The 27,902-nt window shown below is 41.5% G+C and overlaps 1 protein-coding gene across 2 annotated transcripts; it reads left to right on the top strand.

The window, feature by feature from the left end:
* The first annotated feature begins 18 nt into the window (after window positions 1-18).
* Window positions 19-27,446, top strand: GMFB (glia maturation factor beta). Of its 2 annotated transcripts, none has more exons than XM_074996230.1 (7): window positions 19-173; window positions 3,320-3,416; window positions 4,078-4,127; window positions 5,353-5,404; window positions 6,230-6,310; window positions 8,165-8,238; window positions 26,736-27,446. In XM_074996230.1, exons 1-7 carry the CDS (start codon window positions 171-173, stop codon window positions 26,760-26,762), a joined length of 384 nt encoding a protein of 127 aa, XP_074852331.1. In that variant the 5' UTR covers window positions 19-170; the 3' UTR covers window positions 26,763-27,446. The 2 variants fall into 2 exon arrangements, with proteins under 2 accessions (XP_074852331.1, XP_074852330.1); XM_074996229.1 differs by lacking the exon at window positions 26,736-27,446 and adding an exon at window positions 15,908-21,566 and having other exon boundaries at window positions 26-173.
* The last annotated feature ends 456 nt before the right edge of the window (window positions 27,447-27,902 follow it).

Genomic DNA, 27,902 nt, shown 5'->3' with positions numbered 1-27,902 from the left:
CCTGAACCTTCTCGGGTCCCGTAGCCAGCCGACGACCCCGACCAGCCCTGCGGATTGGCTCCGGAGGCCGCCGACGCAGGCGCACTGGGGCCAGCCGCCGGTAGGAGGTCGGCGGCGCTTTCGTTCTTAAAGTGCGAGCGGAAGGAGCTGGTGGCGGCTGCGGGTGCAAAATGGTGAGCGCCGCCTGCGGCAGCTGCCGGCCTCGGTGCGCGCGGGGGGAGGGCCGGGCGTGGCTCTCGGAGCCACCTGCAGAAAACCGCCAGGGCAGCAGGCCGGGAATCCCAGCCAGAGTTGGGCCCGGGCGCGGGGGCTTCGCTGTGATGTTTGGGCTGGGGAGGTGCTGGAGCGGTGGGTGGATTTGTGCTCAGCCGTCAGGACGCGGCTTCCCAGGGAATCAGCTCATTGTGGACACCCCGTGCTGTGCCGGGAGATAAAGGCTTCAGCTGAAACCGGCCTGTCTCAATTTCTTCCTTGCCCTTGGTGTGCGGTTAGACGCGACCCCGATGGGCTTTGGGGGAGGAAAACAGGGTAACAAGTGGGTCTTGCCCGTGGAAGCTCAGGACTGAATACGTTTGTTAATCTCCTTTGCCACAGGACTGCTTCTTAGTTGTGTGAGTTTTAACAGGTTTCCATCTTGTCTTCCTACAGCTGTTACAAGCTGAAGCATGAGCGAGGTAGCAGAGTTAGTCTGTATCTTCAGCTTCAGCAGGAAGTCCTGAGGCACCTTTTAGACTAACAGATGTTTGAAGCGGGTCTCTGCCGACGAAAGCTTGTGCTCCAAAATATCTGTTAGTCTAGCAGGTGCCCCAGGACTTCTTGTTGAAGCTGAAGTAGTGTTTGTGTAAACAGAGTTTTAAAAGTCGCTCTTTGGTGATCAGTTGGGAGAAGGGTAGCTGGCTCAGCTGTTGCCTTCTGAGGAATGTGAAGTCTGGCCCTAACCTGGAAAGGGGGTTGCATAAGTGAATTGTCATGCAGGGCTTTATTATCAATGTTGGAGGGGAAAGAACCTAGATGGACTCTCATGCCAAGTTGAGTTTATGGAGCTGGCCGTTAGAAGAAAGGACTTTCTTGACATGCAGTATCAATTAGGAAAAAATGACCAAGGATTACAGTGCTGTAGTTTCAAGAACAGTAAGAAGTCTTCTGGCACCTTATAGACTAACAGATGTTTTAAAATAAAATATCTGTTAGTCTATAAGGTGCCAGAAGACTTCTTGCTGTTCTCAAAGCCACAGACTAACACGGCTACCTCTCTGATACTAGCGCCATAGCTAATCATTTTCAGAATAGAATCATACTACTGCAAGAGCAGTATCCACTACTGCTCCTTTTAGCATATGAATGAAAGTGATGCAGAAAAAAGTCTGGGGGAAGTGAGCACATGAGCATCATCTTCATCTTTGCAGTATGCACGAGCCTGAGGCTATGTCTAGACTATGCAGAAGGTGACATGGGCAGGGTTAATCTTCCAGAGTTTGATTTTTGTGTACGTGGTAGAGATGTGAAATCAAACTATCAGGACTTGTTAGTCGACCCCTGTACTCCTCGATATCATGTGTAGCGTTTTTCCCATTGACCTCCCTCTGAGAAGATGGCCAGTTAAGGCGATCACAGGTAAGTTGATTCTAGCTATGCAGTTGTAGCTACAATTGCATATTTGCAATCAATTTACCTGCCTAATGTAGACCAAGCCTCAGAGAGTATAAGAGAGTGCCATTACATGAGACTCCTGGAGGAAGAAGGCTCCTTTTCAGCAGTTCCAAGGAGCAGATTCAAGACCATTTTCCAGAGGGAGATGGAGTGGGAGTCCAAGATGCAAAGTCTAGAGAACCCAGAAAAAAGTGTAGGAGAAGGTTTGCCCTTGCTCTTCCTTTGGTTAGGAAGTCTTCCAATCTTTAATATTGTCCTCAATCAAGTTGTCTAGGTAAACTGCTCAAGCCTGTAATTGAAAGATGAAATTCTAGTAACTCTACTAGTGGTCATTTCTTTTTGTGAATGAGTCATTTGGTGGTGAATTTCAATAATTTTAGAATGTTGGCTTTTATTTTAAGACAGGTTTTAATTAAGTTATCCCGGCAAAAAAAATCTTTCAGGCCTCATTAGCTGCAGGGAAACATCAATGGGACTCTCCTCTTCCTAATTAATTCTTGATAAAATCTTTTTTATGGAGGAGGCTCTCAGTAAACTAAGATAAGTAGACTCAGACTTTGGTGTAGTTGCAGATGTGCTCAGAACCTTCAGTATCTTTTAAAAACTCTCTAATTTATTTCTTCTAAGATTTGCTCCTTATGTCATGATTATTTAGTTTTATATATAGATTTTGTTAACCCTGACTTCTCAAGAGTAAGTGTAAAAAGAAAACTCCGTAGGGTGGTTACAGTAATATAATTGAGCTAAATATAGTACATTAATTTTTTCTTCCTTCTCCTTGGCACTGGTGTTCTGGTATGCTTGGCATTCAGTCAAAGCCACTTACAGTTTCAGAATGCTTGCTGACAGGTGAAGCTGACTGTTACAAGGCATTCAAGACAATGGTGTGTGTAAAGGATGGTGCAGAAATGGGCAGACAGAGTGGTGCAATTAGAAATTCTATGTAAAAAGGGTTACTACTTACAGGGCTGGCTGTGAAGAAGCTAATGACTTTTTCCTACCTTTTTAACAAGATAACTTTTTCTGATATTTTGTTTTGAAACTTAGTCTAAAAGACGTTACTGGTAAATATTATAGTAGGGAGAGGGTGTACATTTCATGTGCTGTACTTTGTTAAACATTGGGTGTGTAAGCAAAACTTGAAGGTTCAGACTTCTGCTTTCATACCTAGCTTAACAGGGCCCTGATTGGGGCCTTCTAGATGCTATGGAAATATATACTTATTCTAGTTGCTTTAAATAGTCAGTGATGTACTGGCATTAGTGTATTTAAATAGGTATTGACTGGGTATCCTATATCAGGAACAAACTTGCAGAATCAGTTGCTTCTGTTTCATTATTTTGACTTATAAATTGGAGAAATAGGTTTTCCTTGTGGTAGAAGTCGAGAAATTATTTTCTGACTTCAGAAGTAAACACATGAAGACATTTTTATTCACATTTTTCTGATATTTAACTTTCTTTTAACTTCAGCTTCCCCTGTGTGGAAACATAAGGCCAGATTAACTTCTCTTGTACCACAAGTCTGTTTTTCACTGCAGTTAATACATATGCTGTCTTTTTGTGCATATTCTGAATCGATTAGCTAATTTCATGTAATCATATACTTTTGTGGAGGAGGATGACGTATTTTCCTTTTGCTAACCTCTTTTTTTTCCCCCCTTCCATAGAGTGAATCTCTAGTGGTTTGTGATGTTGCCGAAGATCTGGTGGAGAAATTGAGAAAATTCAGATTTCGCAAAGAAACTAACAATGCTGCCATTATAAGTAAGCTAAAATCATTGCCAACAAAAGTGAAAAGGTCTTACAGAAAATCTTTGATCACTTTTACTTCTGTTGCAAAATGGCCTGGACTAGGCCCCTAACTTTGATATTTTCTCACTACCTTTTAACAATAGAACAACATTATTTTATGGTATGGAACTAAAGCTTTCAGAATGAAGCCATCACACTTGCTGTTAACAGAAATACTTATGTGTATACCCACTGGTTAAAGTGGGGGGGAAAGAGTATTTCTGGCCACAAGAAGGTGGAGAAAAAGCCAAAGTTTGACCTTCTTGGTAGACTATTCTTAAAGTAGACTGTTTTGAAACTACTAGTTTTATAACTCAGTTGGGGTGGGGTGGGGGTGGGAGTGTCTCCGAGAAGATAAGTCTTGAGGGCACTGATGTTAAAATTCTCATTGAATGAAATTCTGGCCCCAGGGGAGTTGATGTCAGACCTCATTGTCAGAGAAGGGTGGGGCAGAAGGAGGAGTGGGAAGCATAAGATAATGCAAGATGCATAGAATGGTCAGCTTTTTATTTACATGTTCTTCTAGAAAAGCTGCAATTGTAGCCTTCAATTTAAAAGGCAGGGGAGAGTGGAGGAAGGATGGGAGAGAGCCCCCATAGATGCACAGTTCACCTATGTTATGTTTTTATTGTAGTGAAGATTGACAAGGATAAGCAGCTGGTGGTACTGGATGAGGAGCATGAGGTTCGTTAAATGCAAAATATCTTCAGCTTTCCATGAGGTGTTGTTTCTGAGGTACTATACAGGTTGAACCTCTCTACTCTGGCACCCTTGGTACCTGACTGGTGCCAAATGCGAGAATTGGTCAGACCACTGGCAGTCAATTTTGTCTAGTACATTACCAACTCTTCTGCTGCTTACTTGGCTCTTAGAAGACATTTAGGGCTAAATTAGCACTAAATAATAGCACAGAACACTGAGAGCCAGGATTGGTGGATGTAAAGAAACTTAATGGGACTACGGGAAACTTGGCCACACCCATGAGAAGTGGTTGTCTGATGAACTAAACTCCGACTGCCAGATTATGGAGGTTCAACCTCTACTGCTGTAGTGTCAAATTGTTCTCAAACTGTTAATCTCGTTTGGGTGAAGAACCTCCTTCTAATGTATGGTTAGTCTGCATGTGAATCATGACGCGCTATTAACTGAGCTTCACAGTAGCAATTTGTATTGCTTATTTTCCAAACAAAATGGTTTAAGCTTTATATTTTCAGAACAATGATACAAAAAGCATCTCTTTCTATCTGTTGTATCTCTGGAAGAATTCCTTTTTATTTCTTTTGCTGGCCTGCACTCTGGACTCTGCTGACTTGCCATTAGTTAAGAACGTCTTAATCCCCTAGATAGGGGGAATCACATATCTCTGTGTGTAATGTTGGCTCATGGATAACACTAAGTCTTAAGCAATGATTTGAGAAATAGCTTTCCAAGAATGTTTAAAAACATATTTGAAGAGCCTGTGGGACACTGAATCCTGAGGCTTGTTCGCTAGTTAAGGAATTAGTCTCTTACCAGTAGAAGACAAAAGGTAGATTTCAGGATCAGTTTGTCACATCTTGCCCACTTACGTTCAACATCAGATATTGAAATATGTAGTGAGTGCTAGTTACATTCCAAGACTAGAGGGAAGCCAGAAAACATCTGTTTCCTAAATTGACAAGGACAAAACCAGGGTTTTTTCATACTAATATTAAATCTCTTACACAAAATTGCTAAAGCAGGTTAGCAATCACTTAACGGCACTTTTCTGGGACAGTTCACAAAGAATTGTTCTCAGTTAAATTGTAGATGTGTAACTGTAAATTGTAGTAGTGTTTCTAACCCTGCTTTACTCTTGTACTCTAGTCTGCATAGTGCATAGGTCTGAGTTCACCTATTTAAAATGTCTTGTATTTTTTATTATTATTAGGGCATTTCCCCTGATGAACTGAAGGATGAGCTGCCTGAGAGACAACCTAGATATCCTTTTTCTAATGTTGCTTGCATTATGTTTTGTTTACTGAAGAAAATGAATCTAAAATGCATTGGAATTTGAATTTTTCATTGACTTCTTAAAAATTAATATTGGCCTACAGTGAGAATTCTCCCTTTGATAACTCACACATTGATTAGTTTTCATGATACTGTAAATTCTGTAGTCACATGCCATTTCTTAGAAAAAGACTTTCTTAGATGGTAGAGTGAAGCCTTTACTTCTAAGGCTTGCTTACTTTCACTGTTTTTTGAGTGGCTTTCAAAATGCAGGAACATTCAGCACATTAATACAACGGAAGGATTTACATTAACACTTCAGTTATAGATTCTCCTCTTAAAGGTTGTTAAAATACAGGAAATAATCCAACGTTTGCGCAAAGAGCTACCAAGATTTATTTTTCAAAGAGCAGCAAAAATTGTTTTTAGGAAAAAAAATCTGACTGCTTATGACACTTCAGATAAATCAGGTATTTAAAACATTGTGGAGAGACACTTGTGTGAAGGACTTGATGGGTGAAAAGGACAGGTTTGAGAACTAATGTTTTCTTTTGCAAAATATTCTCACTAACAAACTGGAAAAGCAGGTAAATCTTCCAGTGGCTCAAACTCAAATTGGAAGAGAAATAGAGATGGGAGCAAGACAAAACAGTATGGAAACTAAGAAATATAAATGCTTGTTTTTAAAAAACACATGGTAAAGGGTGACTTTTTGCCTATGCTCAAGCTTAGCTAATGAACGGAAGTATCCTTTTCTAGGAGAGAGCAATTAATTGTGTGTGGGGGGGTTTGTTTCCTTAACCTCAGGAAAACATTCGTTGTGTATAGTTACAAGTATCAGCATGATGATGGAAGAGTTTCCTACCCATTATGCTTTATCTTCTCCAGTCCCGTTGGTGAGTGAATATTGTGAATAATAGTTGCTATAGCCTATAAATATGGAAATTCTTGTATCTAAGAAACAAACAAAAAAAACCCCTAATACTTAAGATCAGTGGTTTTCACACTTAAGGTCATATTCATCAGTTGTTGTCCCCACTGTCCCAATTCTGACATAAAGGGGCTGAAAGGTCACATTAATGGATCCCGGACAAATTTCTTGGAGGGGAGTCTCTGGCAGGCACAGCGCCAACTGTATACTACCTCCTACAGCAGTATCAAATGTTCCCATGTCCTAGCTGCCAAAACAGCTGTTGCGCTTGGGGCACACATTGAAGCAGCTCTCAAGATGCCTTAATCTGTACCATAGACAAAGTGGCCCTGAGGAAACCTGGGAATGAAAGAGGGTGAGATGAGTCAACTCAGCACGTCTGTTACACAGAGAAGAACTGGCCCCTTGAGAGCAGGCTGCATGTTCTGAATTGCAATAGGCTAGTTTGCTGCAACTATTGAATTTATTGCGATCCTTGAAAGACAGAGTGTGTTGTTTCACCTTGCATTACCCTTCTTGCTAGACTAACCAGCTGGGTGTAAGAGTTCAGCAATAAAAGTCCACACCTTTTTTTCTTTCTTCAGTAGTTAATTTCTGTAACATGTTCTAAGTAGGGATATAGTAGCGAATCCAGTTACATGACTGATAAGCATCTGTTTACTGGCTAGTGCTACTGATTACTCGCAGGCCCTTCTCCCCCAGGTCAATGGGAGTGGCTAGCTCAGCCTCTGTCCTTGCTGGTGCTGGGATCAGGGAGTTTCCCCAGCTGCTGCTCTGCATTTAAAAGGCTGAGCAGACATTCAGGCTGGTTCAGCTTCTGTCCCTGCCATGGGGAATCAGGCTTTTCCCCTGTCCCTCATCCCCCTGCTGGTCTGCATTTATATTTTAAATACAGTGTCAGGGGCGGGTGGGTGGGAGGAAAGAGCCTGATTTTTTTTTTTTTTTTTTCTCCCCCCCAGCAGGGACCAAAACCAAGCCAGCCTGCGTGCCAGCTCAGCCGTTAAAATGCAGAGCAGCAGGGTGTAGGGGGGCAGTTAACTGAGTAACTGACAGAAATTTTGGTGGTTACTCAGTTACTAGATTACTCACTCTTTAACATCCCTAATTTATAAGCCATGCCTCTGGTGTTAAACTCCATTCTGTGAGAGCTCAACCAGTGGTAAGATGGTTCATAATTACAGAAACTAATTCAAGGTATCCAAGACTTCATATTTCCAGAAGCCCCCCTCTAGTATCAGTATCTGGTAAAAACTACATCCTAACTATCTGTAGTAGAAGATGGCTTGTTAAGGAAATAAAGCTGGTGGTTTGTTTGTTTTTTTTTTTCCGGTCAGTCAGTTTTTTTCTTTCTTTGCCCTGAAAATGTACAAGATTAGTGGCTGGACTCTGATAAATGCATTCCCTGTGTAAGACTGCATTTGTGGCTTAGGAGGAAATGGGTATCCTTGGGAATAGCAGGAAAGGTAACTTGCTTTTTGGTAGATCAACAGAATATGTGATAACAGGAAGAGGAGTGATGGGGTTAGCCTCTTTTGCTGGCTGTGCTGTTCATTGTGACACAATGAAACTTGATAGTTATCTTGCTCTCGAATACTGTTTTAAGCATTCTTTAGACATCGCTTCATGCGACTACCTACCCAGCCCCCTTCAAGACCACTTCAAAGCAAAACTAAAGCTACTGTGTACACAGAAATTATTGGATCATTCCGCTTATTGAAATCCATATTGTATACAAGAAGTTTCCAAAAAAAAAAATCTTATTACTGGATTGCAGTCAAACTGTCAAACTCGGCTTTGCTTTCCTTCCCCACACCTACAGGATGCAAGCCTGAACAACAGATGATGTATGCTGGGAGCAAGAATAAGCTTGTGCAGACAGCTGAACTCACTAAGGTATATTAATATCTAACTGACCAGCTGCAAGAATCTTTCATAAAAAGTAAGAATGTATGGGTACAAAAGATACTGTTGAGTCTTGCTAATTTCTCACATTTATGTACCACAACAACATCATTTCTTGCATGTTTTAAATTGCATTTAGCAAGGATCTACCTTACAGGAAGCCTAAAGAAGAAAATAAGCATGGAGTCTCATGGATTCTTTAGAGTAGTGATTTTTTTTTTGATTTTTTTTTAAACATATCTAATATCCGTATTCCCCTAGACTTCTCTCACATACCCTTAAGGGTATGCATACCAGTTGTTGAGAAACATGGTCCCAAGGTAATCTGAAGTTTTGAAACAAGTGCCGTTCAACCTTTTTCCAGATTACTCAACCCTTTTCAAGGGTCAGATTTGTTTTGCATACCACCAAGTTACGCCTCACTTAAAATACTTGCAGAAATGTGCAAAATATCACAGACTGCTACTGAAAACTTACTGTGTTTCTCCCATCTTATCAGGAAAACAAATTGGAATGGAAATAGTGTACTTATGTTTCAGCATAAGGGATATGAAACAGTAGAAACAAGTAATTGTCTGATGGAATTTTTAGACTGTACTGACTTTACTAGTGTTTTTTATGTAGCCTGTTGTGGAACTAGGCAAAGACCTAGGTAAATTGATGTACACCTGGAAGACCTTGGTGTACCTCCAAAGGTACACATACCCTGGATTGAGAAACACTGCTTTAGAGGACAGGAAGAGAAGAAATTTTAGTGAGTATTAAAATACCCTCCAACAGGTAGAGATACTTTACATAATACTCCACAAGCACTGGCAAGTCAGGAGGAGTTAAAAAGGCTATCCTAATTACAAGTAAAACACTCTAGAATAAGGTGAAGCCTGAAGTATGATTACAACCTGGGGTTGATACACATTGACTGGGCTATGCTTCCTTTGCAGATGTAGTACTGTAGACACACACACACACACACACACACACACACACACACACACACACAAAAAGGCAGTCAAGTAGCACTTTAAAGGCTAACAAAATAACAGACCTACTTCAGACCACAGCCATACCAGAACAGATTCAATATTTAAGGCACAGAGAACCAAAAATGGTAATCAAGGTGGACTAATCAGGAAAAAAAAAAATCAAGGTGAGCAAATCAGAGAGTAGAGGGGCCGGGGGTGGTGGGGGGCGGGAGTCAAGTATAATGACCCAGAAAATTCCCATCCCAGTTCAAACAACATGTTAATGTGTCAAATTTGTATATGAAAGACAGTTCAGCAGTCTCTTTACAAAGCAGTGTGAAAATTCTTCAATCCGATGCAAACTCTTAAGTCATTAACAGAATGGTCCACTCCATTAAAATGTAGACTAACTGGTTTGTGGATCAGGAATGTTTTGATGTCTGTTTTTGTGCCTATTAACTCTTTGTCTGAGAGAGTTTGAAGTCTGTCCAATATTCAAAGCCTCTAGGCATTGTTGGCACATGATGGCATATATGATGTTAGTTGAGGAACATGAGAATGTGCCCGTGATTCTGTGACTAACCTGGTTAGGTCTAGTGATGGTATCACCAGGATAGGTATGTGGACAAAGCTGGCAGCGGGCTTTGTTGCAAGGAAAAGTCCCAGGATTGGTGTTCCTGTGATATAGACTGTGGCTGTTGGTGAGAATCACCATAAGGTTGGGAGGTTGTCTGTAGGAGAGAACAGGCTTGTCACCTAGGGCCTTCTGGAGTGTAGCATCCTGATTAAGGATAGGTTGTAGGTTTTTAATAATGCTTTGCATTGGTTTGAGTTGGGGGCTGTAGGTAATGACCAGTAGTGTTCTGTTCTTGGCCTTTTTGGCCCTATCTTGGAGTAGGTGGTCTCTGGGTATTAGTCTGGCCCTGTTTTTTATTTCTCCTGGTGGGTAATTCAGGTTTATGAATGTTTGGTAAAGGTCTTGTAGTTTTCGGTCTCTGTCAGTAGGATCAGAGCAAATGCGATTGTACCTAAGGGCTTGACTGTAAACAGTGGATCTAGTTATGTGTGCAGGAGGGAAGCTAGAAGCGTGTAGGTAAGTATAGCGATCAGTGGGTTTCCAGTAGTGTGTGATACCGATTAGGCCATCCTTGATTTGTACTGTACTGTCCAGGAAACGTATCTCTCGCGTGGAGTAATCGAGGCATAAGTTGATGGTGGGGTGCAGGTTGTTAAAGTCCCTGTGGAATTCTTCTAGAGACTCTATACCATGAGTCCAAATCAAAAGATGTCATCAATGTATCTTTAAGTAGAGGAGGAGTAATAGGGGACGAGAGCTGAGGAATCATTGTTCTCTGTAGGATTCAGTGTTGTGTAACTGGAACAAATGAGAGGTCAGGAGTGGAGATCTACTGCTCAGCTGAACATAAGAGTTAACTGTTATAATAGGTGAGAATGTTATTAAAAATAGCTATTAGCAGATCTCCAAAATACTCTGTTCTCTTAATTTGTTCTGATCATAGCCTTATGAGGTAGAAAAGCATTTTACTCAAAGACTAAGTGACTTGACAAAGGTCACATGGTAGAAGAGGGAGTTGAATATGGGTTTCCTATATCAGTGCCCTAACCACTGGGTTATTCTAAATTCTGGGGGCATGAAGCTTTTAATATACTTATGCCCCAGATGTTAAAATGACATTAATTAAACAAGGCACATGCTTGTTTTCTGGTAATAGCTAACCCCAGAATCTAGACTAGCTGATCTTTTTCCAGCTCCCTGCCTGTACAGGATTCTTAATTGTATAACTTTCTTGTCCAGTCTAGTTCTAAATGTCAGGTAATGGGACTTTTGTTGCTTTTTTTTTTGGGAGAAACTGTTCTGCATGTAACAATGTCAGAATTTTTTTTCTGATGCCTCTACAGCATTCTTTTCTGCTTTCATCCCACTTTTTATGTATCCGTTTATCCTACATCTGTGCTGAGAATTTTGTGCCCATCCCACAGTATCTGTATGCCAAGTGTTGTCTCAAAAAATTTCACCTTTCACATTCTTAGATTAAGAATAGCAGTCTTTGCAGTCGTCTAATCTGATTTGCTGTGCAGACTGTTGACCTTCACTTAGTAATTCTGGCAGTGAGCCCTATAATTCATGGTTGAAGGAGGATGGTTTTAGTAGAAATACATTGTCTTGATTTGAAAGATTTCAAATGGGGGGGGTAGAACCTTCATCCCATGATGAGCTATTGCAGTGTCTAACTATCTTCCCTTAAAAATGTGCTTTATTGCCAAATTTGATTTTTCTATAAGCAACTTCAACCCATCTGGTGGTCTTATGCCTTTTCTCTGCTAGATTTGAGAGCCCTGTCGTATTAGATTTATGTAGGCTCTTGTGGGCCATGATCAAGTTTCTTCTCAACTCTCTTCTGATGAGAGAAATTGAGCTCCTGAAGGCATTCTTCTAGATGCCTATACTTGACTGGCTTATAGCTCTTCTTGAGTGCTCTGCAGTTTTTCAAACATATGAAAGGGAAACAAGTGGAACTAATGTAGTAGTCAGTGTTCTATACATCTCTTCCTACTCCCTACTTCTTTGTATACATCTGAGGCTTGTATTAGCTTTTTAGACATAGCATTGCCCTGGTTATTCATTTGGCTATTGCCCATGTATCCTAAGTGGTTTTAGCCACTGCTTTTGGTATCTGTAGTACCCCTTTCTGGACGAATGTAGCTCTATTGCACCTTGACTCAGTTTCTGTCTTCATGGGTTCCTTAAACTCCACCTATGCTTTCCTTTTCCAATAATACCCTGATTTATCACAAACTGCTCCAGTCAAAATAGACTTCAGAGTCCAAATGTCCTCCTTTTCCACCCTGCCTGTTGGAGTTGTCTTACCCTAGGGTGTGTCTGCACAGCAAAATTGTTTTGAAATAGCAGCTGCTATTTCAAAAAAATCTTTGCAAGTGTCAAGCCAACGCAACTGCTCTTTTGAAATCATTTCCAAGTAGTCGGTGCCATATTTCAAAGTTGATAAACCTCGTATGCGGAAAGCGCCTATTTTGAACTAGGTGTTTTGAAGTGGGGGCTGTGTAGACAGCGAATAGTCTATTACGGAATAAGCCATAGCATGTCCAGTGGCTCTATTTTGAAATAGGCTCTACCACATGTAGACACTATCTCAGAACAGCTGAGTGCTGCTTTGAAATGCATTGTGTGTAGCTGGGCTCTTTTTGGAATAAGATGTTCTAGAATAGTGCTGCTGTGTACATATAGCTCGAGTGTTACCCGTTTGCATCAAGCCCCGGCTCTCCTCCTAGAACTGTAAATCAGGCCAGCTGTAGCAGCTCAGCCAGCATGCCCTTTCCCCATCTGGCCTTTCACCTTCAGGCCAGAAGGTTCAGCAACCAGGCATTCCCCTGCTAGTGACTCCTCTGAGGAAAGAGACAGACTTATTACACCGGCTGCTTTCCAGAGCTTCTCCTGACTGGCTGGGGGAGAGGGGAGTCTCTTGCCCCACACATCCTATAAGGGTCCTGGTGCCAGGCTCTTAACCCAAACAACTGTTTGTTTATTTTTATCCAAGCCCTAAATGTTCCCCTGGAGCCATCTTCCCCTCTGCCTTCCCTAGTTCTTCATTGTCCCCGGAGTTAAAGGAACATGCTGGTGTTGCCTACTTACCAGTTCTTACTACCTGTAATGGATGGTCACCCTGTTACAATCCCCCCATCCTGTAAGTGTGATCTACCATTTGGTTGCATAAACACCCATTGGCTGCATCTACACTAGCAAGTTTTTTGGGGGAAAATCAGGCCTTTTTCAAAAAACCTGTGGAGCATCTACACACACACACAAGATGCTGTTTCTATCTGAAATCAAAAGAATGTGGCCTTTTTTTTTTTTCCCAGCAGCCCTCTTCTCCTCCCAGATGAAGGAAGAGCACCTCTTCCTGAAAGATTTTGTTAAAAAAGAGTGTGTGTGGATGCTCCTTGGGCCTATTCTTTCGAAAGAGCAGGGCTGTGTGACTGCTCTCTATCAAAAGAGCAGATCGATCTTTCAATCCACTTCTTTGTTTGTGGATGTGATCGTTTGAAAAGTTCCCCCCCCCCACCCCCAGAAGATCTCTCCTGGAAGAGCTTTTCGAAGGATTGTTGTGTAGGTGCAGCCACTGTGGTGGTGGTTTTGTTTGTTTTTGTTTTTTCTTCCCCCAACTTTCCCTGTGCTCCATAGTGTTCTGTATAAGTGACTTCCTCATTTATCACCTCGTCAGTCTGTTCACACTGATTTTAAAATACAGAACAATTAACATTTTGGAACTGATTTGTTTCTTGCTAGGACACCCTCCTCCCCTCCCCCCAAATCATCTTTAATTCCATTGGCCTGAGGTAAACTTTCCATCTCTTTAAATCTATTAGCTTTTTTAAATCTTAATTCCGGTTTTGCTCCAGGGCATCCCTTTAAACAGGCATTAAATTCTTACAAATCTGAGGAGGGGCATCTGTGCAATTGTGCATGTCTGTAATGAACCTTTCGTAACCATCCCTGAAGTGTGAAACACTCAGATGTCTGGTTTATCACAGTGGAAGAGTGGGTCTTGCCAACTTTATTGCCCACTTCAGCATGTCTAGGCCAACTGAAGAAGTGCCCTCTGGACACAGATGACTGGTTCTGACCATCTTGGATCAGGTATTGGAGCTCATTCACTTAATGAGAAGGGAGACTGGTCAGACACCCTGGAGCAAGGGAAGCTGGAGACCAGCTGCAAGTGGGGTTGCTGTGTATGTGTGGTTCATGCCACAAAGAGGGTGAGTTATAGGGACCTGCAGCTGGGCCAAAGCTGGGCTCCATCATAACTTATCACCCCCTGCCTGCACTCCTGTCCTCAGCGTCCTCCGGGCCTGCTGGCGGTTTTAGCTGCTTCTGGCTGCTCACTCATCCCTGCAGTTTGGATGTACACGCCAGCGGCCAGGGTGAGCAAGCAGCTAGAAGCAGTCCTCACCCTGGTGTACGTTCAGTGGGGCTCCTCAGGGTGTCTCTTAAATTGCCCAGGGGGTGGCAGGTGGAGCTGGAGGACATATGTGGGAGTAGTAGCAGAGACCCCTGCCTTCCCAGGAGTCCTTGCCATGTGGGGATGCACCCAGCTAAGATGTATATATGGCATCTCCCTCAACTTCCCACCCCTGCACTCCCCTGTGCACCCCACTTCCTCCAGAGCTTGCACCCTCTCCCCTTGCAGCCCCCAGTCCCTGCCCCTGGCCACAGCCAGCACCCAGATGCTATCCTGGACTCCCACCTGCATCTGCATTGCCTCCTGCAGCCTGTACCCCAGACTTGTACCTGTAGCCAAGCCCCTACAGTTTCACCCCTCTGGCTCCCAAACTCCCTCCCAGATCCTGTCCCCCTGATCCCCTGCTCCAGTCCAGAGCCTGCACCTAGCACCCAAACTCCCTCTCAGAGCCTTAGGCAGGTGGTGGTGGTGGTGGTGGTGCAGGGAAGGGTGGAGGCTATGGGCATTCTGGGCAATATCAACATTTTTGCAACCTGTGGCCGCTGGAACCACAAAGCCTTGGAAAACTTCCTGAAGGAAGGCCAAGGAATGGATTAGTTGTATGATTTGTTCTTCTGGAGCTGACTCCATGCCACTCAAAGGTTGGGGTGTTAAGTTGCTGTTTCAGATTTAGATTTTAAAACTGCTTTATTCATACCTCCTGACTGAAAAGTGACTTCGTTCTGGTGTATGCTGGGGCCTTCTCCTGATCTGAATCTTGCTCCTGACTTAATTGTCTTATACCACTTCTTGATGGCTTGGTAGATTAGCCTACTTTCCGATATGCTAGTCAGTGCTAGCATATTGATCTCTTTTTTTTTTTTCCCCCATACTTTACTTAACAAGCCAATGTGTTAGTGAACTGCAGTGAATAACTGACTGAACATGAGCATCCGTGTCTGTAGACTGGAGCTGAGAAAACAGAAAACAAAAACAAAACAAAACAGAATTATGCAAATGTGGATATAAAGAAAGGAATACCAATTTCTGCTTTAAAAAAGCAAACCCTGAAACATGGGGATTCCTAAATGGAAAAGGTAGAATGGATGGAGGAATGAACAGGTAAGTTCATTGGGGATTAGTGAAGATTCTTCTGCTGATGTTAAGATTTGTATGTAATTAAATATGCCAGTGAGTACTGATGGGATACTTGTAAGTATAAAATAAGTAAAATGTTAGGGTAGTCTAGGGTTCTGCCTGTTTACAAGTTAATTATGATCTTGGACTGAAAAAAATTTAAAAGGCTTCTGAGTTGATTTAGCCTAGAATATGGTCATTATATTGCAAACAGCAAGCCCTTAACGGACGATAATAATGTATAGCATCCCTGAGCTCTGGCTGCTGCTTCTGCTTCAGAATCACTTAAAATATTGTTTGATTGTGTTATATCTTTGGCATATATAATGTAGAATCTTAAGATAACTACAAATCAAGGTTTCAAATCCAAGAAATGGCAATTATGGCTCTCCATAATTTGGCCATATTGTGGGTTGTTAATCTGTCCTTGCAAAAATGTGCATGAAGCAGAATGTATGTATTCCTGGTATATCTTGACTGTTTTTAAAAGTACACTAATGCATTTTCTCAATAGAGTTGTGGTATAATGTGTTCTTCCAGCTACTAGAATGTAAATATTTAACCTAATACAATTTTGTTTAGGTATTTGAAATAAGAAATACAGAAGACCTAACTGAAGAATGGCTGCGAGAGAAACTGGGGTACTTCCATTAAGAGAACCTCTGTATTAAGTATTTATAGACCATCCTGACAATACTGGAACCAGTCATGAATACTTATGGCTAAAAATGCACTGTATTTACAGCAGCTTCCTGCAGTATATTTCTTGTACAAAGTTTGGGCAAGGAAAGGAAGATGAGTCTCCTTGAAGTCAAACTTTTCCAGTGTTTCCTTGTGTATAACTATAAAAGGGAATACTTCTCTGCAGGGACTTTTTTTTTTTTTTTTTTTTTTGCACTCTTGTGACTAATATTTCTAGAGTTACTACAGTTCAGAAACAGTTAACAATTTACCAACATCTTTTCAAAGCTGACACTAACTTTTATTGAGCTGCAAATTCATTCTTTTGACAGATATTGTATACTAGTATGTTTGTATGTTACAATAGCAAATTGACACTTGTTAAATTTGAGAATTTTTTTATTTTTTTTAAATGGCTTTTGAATTTCCCAAATTAAAGTCTGTGGAAGTGTTAATGTTAAGTGGAAACCAGGTATTTACAGGAAAATAACTTAACCTGAAATTTATTTTAGAATTTTTCAGGACTGATGCTCTAATTTTAATGAGTCTCTTAGATGATTGTGAGTCAAACTAAATTTCAGGGCAAAGCTCAATGAGAGAACTAGTCATAAAAGTCTTATAGAAACTAGTTTATCACTCTCTTAAGGGCTTAATTAACAATATTGGTTACCTATTCTTGATTTTTACACGAAAGACTTAATATTACATTCATTACAAATTAACCTATTTGCTCACATTACATGTTTTACAAACACCTGTTAATACTGTGTGCCTTTAATTTGTTAGCTTTAAAAGGACTAAAATTTTTACACTATTTACTCCAAATTTGATGAAAACTAATCTTTTGATAAATTGTTTGAGTAAAATATTTTCTAATGCATAGTGGTGCAATTAAACATTTATAAAACAAAACACCTCTACATAAAAATGCCAGCTATTTACTGTCATCAGGAATGCCTTGGGAGTTAAGTTCAAAGCTCTTAAGATCTTGTGATTTGGAGTAGTTTTGATTTTTTTTGTTGTCAAAGAGGAGAAACCTTGTATAGACTTTGTATTTTTTTTTCCTTTTAAATGAAAGAAGGTCTCCAAGCTTAATTGCTTCTCCGTCAAAACTACTTTCCATTTAAGATGTCTTCATGTGAATAACCTCATTCAATATCTTGAGTTTTATCTCTTTTTGGTAAAACAGCAAAAATGAAAATTGTACTTTTTTATAATCTAGCTAAAAACTAACCCTTTAAAGGGTCTGGGTTTTTTTACATCAAAGTAGAATAGTAGTTTGAGTTGGGGTATCACCTTTAGCCCAGGCAGTGGCAAACAGGTACTGCTGTGACAGTATCTCAGTTATGATTTACATGACTGTTTTGTCATGCTGCTGAATTCTCATGAGCAGCTTCCAATCATGAACAGATGGAGCTTACAGCATAGCTTCCCTAATGTGTGTAATTTGGTGTGAAGGAGTTAACGAAACAATTGTTAAATTAGGAGGCTATTATTTCATTCTTTGAAACCTTTCCTGCAAGAATTCATGTGTTTGCAAGCAAATACGTGCTGTGTGAGTATTAAACGTGAATGTTTCAGGAACCACCCCCCTTCCTTCCCACATGAACTGTGCCGTGTTCTTCAGTGGCAGAAATCCATGTTCAGCTTAACTTACTCTTCTTCCTTCACACACACGTCACTCAAACATAACGAAGCTTTTTGATGTGTGCAGGTTATGATGCGATTGAAAGACCATTTGTTCAGTGTCAGAAAAGTGACTTTAACTGGAGGAAATAAGATCCTTGTGCTGATCTGTTGAACTGGAACAACATTATTTCCTCATTTCCCTGAGCAGAACATGTATTGATTATAAAAACATGCCAGTGTCTTATGTGCTACAGATCAATACAACCAATATCCTCAGTAGCAGATCTGTGTAAATAACGCTTGGGTCTCTTACACTGGCATTACTTTCAAAAGCAATTTTTAAAAGTAACTCGAAGGTCTTGCCTTTCATGTGTTGCATGAACTGTAAGACATTGTCATGTCAAAATCCAGGGGAGCAGAAGGAAACTGCCTGTCGTTCTGTGAGCCTGTGACATTCTTTAATGTTCAGCCTAGTTTGTGGTGGGGAAAAACTGGATTTGTAATCCTCAGACTAGACTAGTGCGCTCTGTGTGCTGTATTGGACTGGCAGTAGCCACTTTGACTTGCAAGGGCTTAGTTGGAAGTGTTCTCCTGCGGGGCAAACTATTTTTAAACTTGTGATTTTTTTTTTTCTGCACAGAACTTATAACTGTACTTATAGTTTTGATTTGAGTCACCTGGGGTTTCACCAGTTCTCTGCATATTGTCATCTCCTCATATTGATTCCCCCTTACCAAGAGCACTTCCTCCTCCTCAGCCCATCTCATTCCCTTCAGCACTTCACCGTCCCCCTTGTGCAGATCTCAGGGTGGCAAGAACCTCTCACTTCCCTCTACTACTCTCCATATCTCAGAGTCTACCCTTGGTGCCACACCTCAAGAACCACCTTTGCCTACTTCCCAGTCCTATGGACTTGACTGTGGTGGGTAGGACGTACACAGGCAATGGACTCTGAAATGCCAGGGTAGGCCAGGCAGCAGTGTTGCTCTGAACAGTTGTGGGGATTTTTGTCTGTCTTTTTTTAGGCAGCTTTTCAGTGCCAGGCAGGAAAGTAATGCAGTTACTAGCAGTCTGGGAGTCTTTGCAGAGAACAGCTGCTGTGTTTCGGGGCTAATTTACACAGTATGTTTCAAGGTACTGTGCAGACTCCAGCTGTTCACTGTTCAGTTCCCAGGGTCCCAGGACTGGCTCTGAGATGTGGTAGTGTGTAATCTTTTATAAGGCGTAATTAACCCCATTCAAATCTATACTATGGACATGGGGTTTGTAAAGCTGTCATATCTCTAATTGCCCAATCTTGTTGGAACTGTCCCTTTACAGCTACCCACTAAAATTAGCGGGAGGCAGATACATCAGTGTTCAGAAAGCCAGTATATTCTAACGTATCACACTTTAGTTTAGTTTAAGCCTGTCTGATATAATCAAATTCCTCTCTTCTCTGCCAGTCTTTTGGCCATCTCAAAAGAGTACTCCAAAACATGGGGCAGAGGAGTGCTATAATTGTAATGACACGTATTAACCTTTGTAATTAAAGGTCAATCAGCATTTTCCAGTATCTACTCCTATTTTTTTCAGGAGCCAGTAAGTCAGCCATAATTTTCCATGGCCAGAAGCTTTATTTAGGTCTCCAATAGGTGGAAGTCTGTCCCTTGCTTAATTTTGCTGTTTGTAATGTCAAATAGGTGTATATGACAAGGCCCAGGAATCTCGCTTATAACCCCAGGTGTGAAGAAAAGCTGAGCTGCCTCACAAGAATTTTGGCAGGTTTTTACTTCATAAGACTGGAGCTGTTGGATATGTTCATGGGGAGGAGGGAGACATTAAATGCCATATTTTGGTGTAAAACTATTTCTTGTACTGCATATGCCTCCTTTTGATAGACCAGAAGGCCAGTAATGCTGGGACCTACACCTTTCCAATGTATTTTGTAAAGGTGCCTTGTACATTCCCACTAAGATCATATTTTTGTGTCTTAAACTACAAAATCACATTTAGTCCAGAAGTTAGTTAATGTTAAGGGCCTCAGTTAAACATGCAAAAACAAGGGAATATTTTTATTTTAAATCTGATTTCTCAGTTGTGGTTTGGAGTGTAAGTATGTCTTGGAACATTGTGCTCCAACTTCCAGCGTGAACTGTAATGGGAGTAAAGGCTCCACTGGAGATTCTCCCCTTCTTTTGTAGCATTTGTTGTTTTGGGCCAGGCGCACAATGTTACCTTTGTGCGCTGGTTATGTATACCACGGCAAGCTGCCAATGGTCGAGATGGGAAAAGATGTTCAGGAGGTTTGAAATACTGATGATTAATCTAACAATTCCATGTAACTGTTAATGTCAATAACTGGCACAATTTCCATGTGGTATTTAGTCTCTGCTAGTTCACACTGCATGTTTATTTTTAAACCAAATCTTTTGCTAAGCATGGTGCTTGTATTGGTTTAAATAAAATGTGAATATGCAAATCAGCGTTCTGTTCCTTGTTTTGCAACTTGCAGAATACCAGACAAGGTCTAAATTCATGGCCCACTTGCAAAGCACCCACACCAGGTTTTTATTTTCTCCTGCTGTTGGTAGACTTGTGTGTGTGGTGTGAGAGAGAGAGATAAAATTGGTATTCACATCCACACCTGCAAACATGATACGTGATCGTGGATACCCACATCTGTGGATGCAGATACCTATGGATATTTGCAACTATACAGGGCTTCTAAGTACAAGTACCATGGCATGATTCTTTCTTTTTTCCTCTACCTGTGGGATCAAGGTTGACTGGTAATTGGGGAAGACTCTCTACTTCTTAATCCTGAGAGATTTAATCTTCCATGAAGTAGGGCTAGCCTAATTGCCCTTACTTAACCTTATTGCAGCCCGAGGAAGCACATGGAGTCCTGTTTCTCCATTGCCTTTCTCCCTGGGTCAGTGGGGAAAAAAAAATGGCCCAAGCAGAAGGGTAACATTCTGTGTCTGTGCAAAGGGAGTACAAGAGTAGGGGTGGGATTATAGGGCATTAGGCTGTACTGACCGGGACAGCGTCAAGCAGGTCCACTGTTTTGATTTCCCCAGACCTGCTTCTGCTCTTAGCTAAATTACTCTGAGGAAACTCTGCAGTAGCTGATTTGTGTCCACACTACAGCTTCAGTTGATGTAGCTTCAGTTGCACCCCTAGAATGAAACATTATATTTGTTAAATATGGAAACTCCAGCATGGCAGGGGGAACACAGGTCACTGGCTGCAGCAAGGTAGAAGATCACTCCTTTAACTACTCATTCTCTGTCCCTCCCAAGTCCCTGCACCCAACTCTGACATAGAACATGGGCCAAGCTTGCTCCAGAAGCATCCCATGCCCAAGCCCCTCTGTACCAGGTGCATCAGGTTTGGGCAGCAGACTCAGCCAGGCAGGATCCAAGGGTGGAAGGTTTGGAGGAGGTGATCTGGATGCACATGGTAGGGAGTGCTTGGTGCAGTGGTAATGGGATGCCACAGCTGTATTTACACCAGCCCCCTTTTTTGAAGAGGGCACAATAATCAGCCAGAGTGGTGAATAATGAAGTGCTGTGATGAATATGCAGCACCTCATTAGGCTAATTCTCCCCACAGCAACTTCAAACTCCTCAGCTGCAAGGGGAGGGATCACTGTAGAGGAGCTGTACATCCAAAACCCCACCAGATCCAGCCCCTCCTGCTCCCCAACCATCCTGACAAACCACTTGCATCCAGCCCTCAATGCACTGAGCCACAACCAGCTACACCTGGACCCCCATGCCCCCCAAAGGCCCATGTGAAGCTTTAACTTCACACACAACCTGCTCTAAGCCCCAACCACATTCAGCCCCGTGTGTCTACACTAGCCCCCTTCTTAATCATCCTGAGCAGGGAATAATAAAGTGCTGTGATGAATATGCAGCACCTCATTAGGCTAATTCTCCCTGCAGCAACTTCAAAGTTGCAAACTTCAAAGCACTGACATGCTGTGTAGCTGTGGGCACTTTGGAGTACCCATGCAACTTTGGGGAGTAAGGGCACTTCAAAGTACCCCTAGCTACACAGCATGTCAGTGCTTCAGTTTGCAGATGGGGGACTGGGAGTGGCTGGTTCAGGGGAGGGGGATGTAGTAAGAGTGGGGGTGGTGGTGCCTGGCTTTGCAGGGCGGGGGGAGAGGAGAGGGGCTCGGGTGGCTGGCCCTGGCAGCACAGGGCTCAGGTGAGTGGTAGGTAGGTGGTCCCAGCAGGTGGGCAGCTGGCTGGGCACAGCAGTGTGAGGCTCGGGTGGGCAGGCGGGTGGCTGGTGCAGGCAGCTCTGGCAGCTGGCACAGGGTTCAGGCAGCTGGACAGCAGGGGCTGCACCAGGCATCTGCAAAGGGCCAAGAAAATCTATTTGTGTTTATTTTTAATTTTAAATAACATTTTAATATCAAGTTTGGGTGTTTAATTTATGAATTGAATTTTTTCTTAACGGGGTTGGATGATGGTAAAGAAGAGGTGCGGGGGCATGAGGGTTTCTCAAAAATCACAAGAGGGGTGTGATGCCGAAAAGTTTGGGAACCACTGCTATATAGTAAGACAACAGGATCTCTTATTAAAATGCTAACATGCTATTCATCTATCCCAGCCTATTTAAAGAACACTGATTGTGTCTGTAATACTACGTAACCAAGGGATTGAGTCCATCACTAGATCCTAGAGCCACAGATTATCTGCTTTTGCAATAGATTTACAAATCATTTTTAGAAGTGATTCTAGTTTTTCTTGAGAATTTATATTGGACACACAATGCAATAGTATACAGTAAACTCTTTCATATGCAGCAGCCCCAGGACCGGGAGGTTTCCAGATATTCAAACATTTTGGATAATAGAGAGGTACACCTAGCAATGCATAACACTAAAGAAAAAAAATAGACATTAAGAAACAAATGAAAATGTCTGCAGAGTACTATATTTACCAACAACAGTAGTTTTGTACGCTGCAAACTTACACTGTTTTTGCTGTATTTATTTGTATTTACTTTCACTAAACTGTAATTACAGAAAATGTAATTAAAATTTACTTATGGTTAAAATGCCAGTTATTTGAGAGTTCCAGATGATAGAATGCTGTATATGAAAGAGTTTGCTGTAAATAGGAGCTCATCAAGATTGGTTGTATAGCTCAACTAGAAAGGATCTTAGAAAATTTGAAAAGAACATTGATGTGATGGCATGTCTAGGAAGCTTTCCATTCAGCCTGTCTACTGACTATTAATGTCCTTAACTAGTAAACATAAAAGGGATAATTATGATAATTTTTTTTCTTATTGCTCCTACTGTGAAGTTTCCAGACTTAGAAGAAGATGTGTGGAAAAGTGTTCTCTACTAAACTATCTACATGTATTTAGACTTAATGGGTGAGACCCAACCCCTACTAAAACACATGAGAATTCTACCCCATATTTTAATGGAATCAAGGCTTCACTCTATCTTTAGCTGGGCTTTTCATTTTTGAGGTGATATTGGATTGATGCTCAAGGAAAGCAGTTAATTAGTGCATTTGTATAAGCTAGGACACAGTTACATCAAATAGCCTGTTCTTCAATTCCTTGTATCAACAGAACCTGGGACATGGCATTGCTTGAAGTGACTGTTAGGCAGAATAACTTCCAAGGTACTTAGCAAATGGTACACTTTTGGTGATGTTTGATCAGATGAACATATGTGGAACATTTTATCCATGCTAAGGGCGTGTTTCTTTATTTTTCCGAACATCTGTTTTACTATTAGAATTCTCTCTTCTTTTTCTTTACGACTGGAGCATGCTATTAAAATATCGCCTTGCACTTTTAAAACCAAGGAAATAAAAGAAATGCAGGGGTTTGTCTCCGATTAATTGGTACTGGAGGAAAGCACATGCTGTTGGTGTGACAGGTTCAAAGTACAGCAGCACATGGGTGAAACATGCCATGCAACAACGACCTGCAATAGAGAAAATAAGAGAAAATACTTGGCTGTGATATTTGAAAACCTGTGTGTCATTTATTGTCTTCAAAATATAGAATTGGAAAATATGATGCTATTTTTGGGATATATTTGGTGTTTATGAAACTTACTATTACCTAGGTATAATTCAGAGGGAATTCTGTGTGAGCTCAAACTTCCCCCCGTAGCCCTGACAATATGCCATAGCCATGACCTGTAACAGACTTGCCGTGCCAGTGCTGGGTTAAACCTCCCTTTAAGATCAGACGATGAAACGTGCCCATTTATGCCTCATTATATTATTGTTTTATGACGTGGACAAATTCTCTCTATGGATTTACAGTGAAATCAACAAACAGTGCCATTTTAACTTGGGATTCATATGAGAATTAAAATTCATGAATCTATAAGTATACTGCTAACGCATTGAAGCTTATATGTCTCCTCCCAGCCTCTGTGCTGTGATCCTTAAACATTTGTTTTGTATGTTTTATTTTGTCTGTGTGTGTGTGTGGGGGTGTTCATATGAAGTGTATACAGTGAAATTTCAGAGACAATAAAATCAATTTTCTGATGATCTGAAAAGTCAAAATATAAATGAAATGAGCATTGGTTTGATCATTGTTCATAGAATTATTTTTTTAAATGTTTTCCTGTTGTCCTATAAAGATAATCCCGAGTATATTCACTGAACATAGCCTAGGAGTACAACATTACAGTTGGTTTACCTCCAGTTTCCTTGGAAAATAATTACATTTTAGTGACGTCCAAAAATGTGTCAGTAATAAATCTAGTAAAATATCAAATTCTTTTGAAGCCAGACTAATACTAATAATACATATACATTTAATATATTGCTAACGCTGTCTGTGTTGCATATCTGTATTGCATATGCATTTTATTGTAAATGCTAACACTAACAATAACAACACTATTGCTTATTTGCATGTCATATAAATACTTTTTGCTCTCCTTTTTCCTGTTATGTTTAGGGTAATATGGGGATGTACTTCATCAAAAGATACCAACATCTTTTATCATAGTCAAAACTCCAAACAAGTTGACAGCCTCACCAGGGCCCAGGGTAAAATGTGGGGCCAGATCCCCTCTACTTCCTCAGATGGAAGATATGGGGCTGGGGAAGCCCCTCAGCATGGCTTATACCTCATCTCACCTCCCACTTGCTCTTCAGAGCCATCCAGAGTGCACAGACCAGGGCTCTGCAGGGTATTGCTGCAGTGCTTCCGCAGTGATTTAAAGGGTCCAGGGCTCTGACTACCGCAGTGGTGGCAGCTAGAATCTATTCCACATATCTATTCTGGAGATACCATCACTGGACCTAACCAGGTTGGTCACAGAATCATGGGCACATTCTCATGTTCCTCAACTAACATCATATATGCCATCATGTGCCAACAATGTCCAGATGCTTTGTATATTGGACAGACTTCAAACTCTCTTAGACAGAGTTATTTGGCACAAAACAGCCAAAAAGCACTCCTGATCCACAAACCGGTCAGCCAGCATTTTAATGGAGTGGGCTATTCTGTTAATGACATAAAAGTTTGCATCTTACTGAAGAGGAATTTTCACAACACTCTTGAAAGAGAGGCTGCTGAACTCTCTTTTATATTCAAATTTGACACATTAACAAGTGGTTTGACCCAGGATGGGAATTTTCTGGGTCATTATAGGGGCTTGTTTGCTTACTTGCCTAAATCTAATTCTTGATTCCCCCTTGTGCCCCTCTACTCTCTGATTTGCTCACCTTGATAATTTTTTTTCTGATTTGTCCGCCTTGATTACTATTTTTGGATCTCTGTGCCTTAAATATTGAGTCTGTTCTGGTATGGCTATGGTCTGAAGAAGTTGGTCTGTCCCATGAAAGCTCACCTAATAAATTATTTTGTTAGTCTTTAAAGTGCTACTTGACTGCTTTTTGTTTAGATCACAAGATGGATAAAGAAAACTTAATTAACAGCATTTCTTCTGGCAGGCAACGACTTATCAATGGCTGAGGTGGAACCACCATTATCTGATGATTGTCTTTACTTTTCTACTGTTTTTTGTATACTGTTTTCTGTATATTCTCTGTCTGGTTTGTAATTGCTCCTGTCTAGTGTATAATTAATTTTGTTAGGTGTAAATCTGTTAAGGTGGTGGGTTATGATTGGTGAGGTAATTCTGTTACCGCAGGCTATAATTGGTTAGTAAAATTGCGCTAAAATAATTGGTCAAGGTATAGCTGAGCAGGACTCAAATTTCACTACTTAAAAACTGGGGTCCAAGGAGAAAGAGGAACAGAACATCAAAGGGGCGGGAGAGGAACAGAACATCAAACAGGAGGGAAGTCAGAACACCTAAAGGACTCACACCCAAGACCCCGAGGTGCAGCAACCAGCATCCAGAGAGTGAGTTTGTCTGTTCCAACAGTGGAAGTCTGCTTGCCTGCCTTATCAGGATTGGTGAGCATGAGACTGTGTGCTTAGCATGTATCCTGCTTTCTTGGTAATTGTAAATAAATAGAGAATAAGAATATTACTGTGTAAGGCTTTTTCAGTGGCACAGATCCTGCATACCCACAGGGAATTATGCCCTGAGCCCTAGGAATTGGGTAAGGGTGGGAGTTTAAATTAACAGGGTCACACCTTGAGCCCTACGGATTGGGTAAAGGTGTATATGTCCCTGAGTGTAGAAGGGATGAGAAATTTGTGCGGGTAACAATATCACCATTTGGCTTCTCTCCTCCCTCCATCTCAACAGCGGAAAGATCATCCGGAAGAAAAGTATCTCAGAGGAGTAGCCATGTTAGTTTGTAGCTTCACAAAAACAAGCAGTCCTGTAGCACCTTAAAGACTAACACATTTATTTATTAGGTAATGAGTTTTCATGGAAAGTGACCGGTCCCAGGATAAGAGGTAATTCAACCTGAGTAATAAGAACTGTAGTAGTAGTAGTAGGCATCCTTCAGTCTGCATAGACTATGGATCGCGCCCTTTAAAGTTTCAATTGAGGACGTCATTTACAGCATCTATTGTGACTATAAAGACCCACACGAGAGTGACAGTCCTTGCTGCATCTCTTGCAGATGTAGTGGGTGTCTGCCAAGTCCTTATTGTGCTTTCTGTGCACTCGCTTCTCCTCTGCTAGCTCGCCCTTCTGAAGGCCCTTGTGTAACCCCTGCCTCCATCTGCTGCGGTCGTCTGCTAGTTCTTCCCAGTTGTCCAGCTCGACGTCTACCTTTCTGAGGTCTCTCTTGCAGACATCTTTGTAGCGCAACTGGGGGCATCCAGGAGGTCTTTTGCCAGAGGCTAGCTCACCATACAGGATGTCTTTTGGAATCCTTCCATCATTCATCCTGTGGACGTGGCCAAGCCAGCGGAGCCGCCGCTGCCTGAGGAAGGTGTGCGTGGTTGGGATTCCAGCTTGCTCGAGGCCGGCGGTGTTGGTCACTCTATCCTTCCATGATATTCCAAGGATGCGCCTGAGGCAGCGCAAGTGGAAGACATTCAGCCTCTTTTCCTGGCGGGCGTACAGGGTCCAAGTCTCGCTGCCGTAAAGGAGGGTGCTGAGGATGCAGGCTCTGTAGACTTGCATTTTGGTGTGAGTGTACAGCTTGTTGTTGTTCCACACTCTCTTGCTGAACTGCCTGAAACATCCAGTTGGGTGAGAAAAGCTGTTTGATTCAAAACTCTATTAAAGTTAGAATTTAGACTGTTTTATTTTTATTTCTTCTGTAACCAACTTTGACCTCTTGTGCCTCACAGTTATGATTACTTGAAATCTAAAAAAAATTTGAAAAAAAAATTAAGTATAGAGTTTCATCAGTGAACCAGTCTAATGTGCCTGTGGAATTTGCTCAGATTACAAAGGCTAGTGTGTGTCCATATTTGAGAAAGTGATGTAGACTGCAGGGAGCAGCAAGAGAGAGACACCAGGCATGTCTTCAGTATGGGTTGGATGGATATGCAATGATTTATCTAGCAGGAGTCAATTTATTGTGTCTATCCTAGACACAATAAATGAACCACCGATTGTTCGTCTGACATCGCTAGTACGCTACAAAAACAAGACATGAAAGGGAACTTGATGGGAGAGTGTCTCCATTCGACACATGGAAGTGTAGACATTGCAGTAAGTACATCACTGTCAGCAATCTTATTCACATAGCTGAAGCTGAATAATTTACATAAATCTGTCACCATAGTGTAGAACGGCCATCTGAATGTCAGCTGAACAATGAAGGAACTGGAGATAAAGGCTAATAATGAGAGAAAGACATGCCTGTAAATAAGATGAAGCATTAGCACATCAGTG

Source organism: Carettochelys insculpta, chromosome 6 (genome assembly GCF_033958435.1).
Source record: "Carettochelys insculpta isolate YL-2023 chromosome 6, ASM3395843v1, whole genome shotgun sequence".
NCBI classification, from domain to species: domain Eukaryota; kingdom Metazoa; phylum Chordata; order Testudines; family Carettochelyidae; genus Carettochelys; species Carettochelys insculpta.
The sequence above is the reverse complement of the archived record's forward strand: the minus strand, read 5'-3'. Positions and strand labels throughout refer to the sequence as shown.

Coding starts and splice junctions, on each gene's coding strand:
- GMFB (XM_074996229.1), top strand. Junction 3,417..4,077: donor TAACAATGCTGCCATTATAA/GTAAGCTAAAAT, acceptor TTTTTATTGTAG/TGAAGATTGACAAGGATAAG. Junction 8,239..15,907: donor AGACAGCTGAACTCACTAAG/GTATATTAATAT, acceptor AATTTTGTTTAG/GTATTTGAAATAAGAAATAC.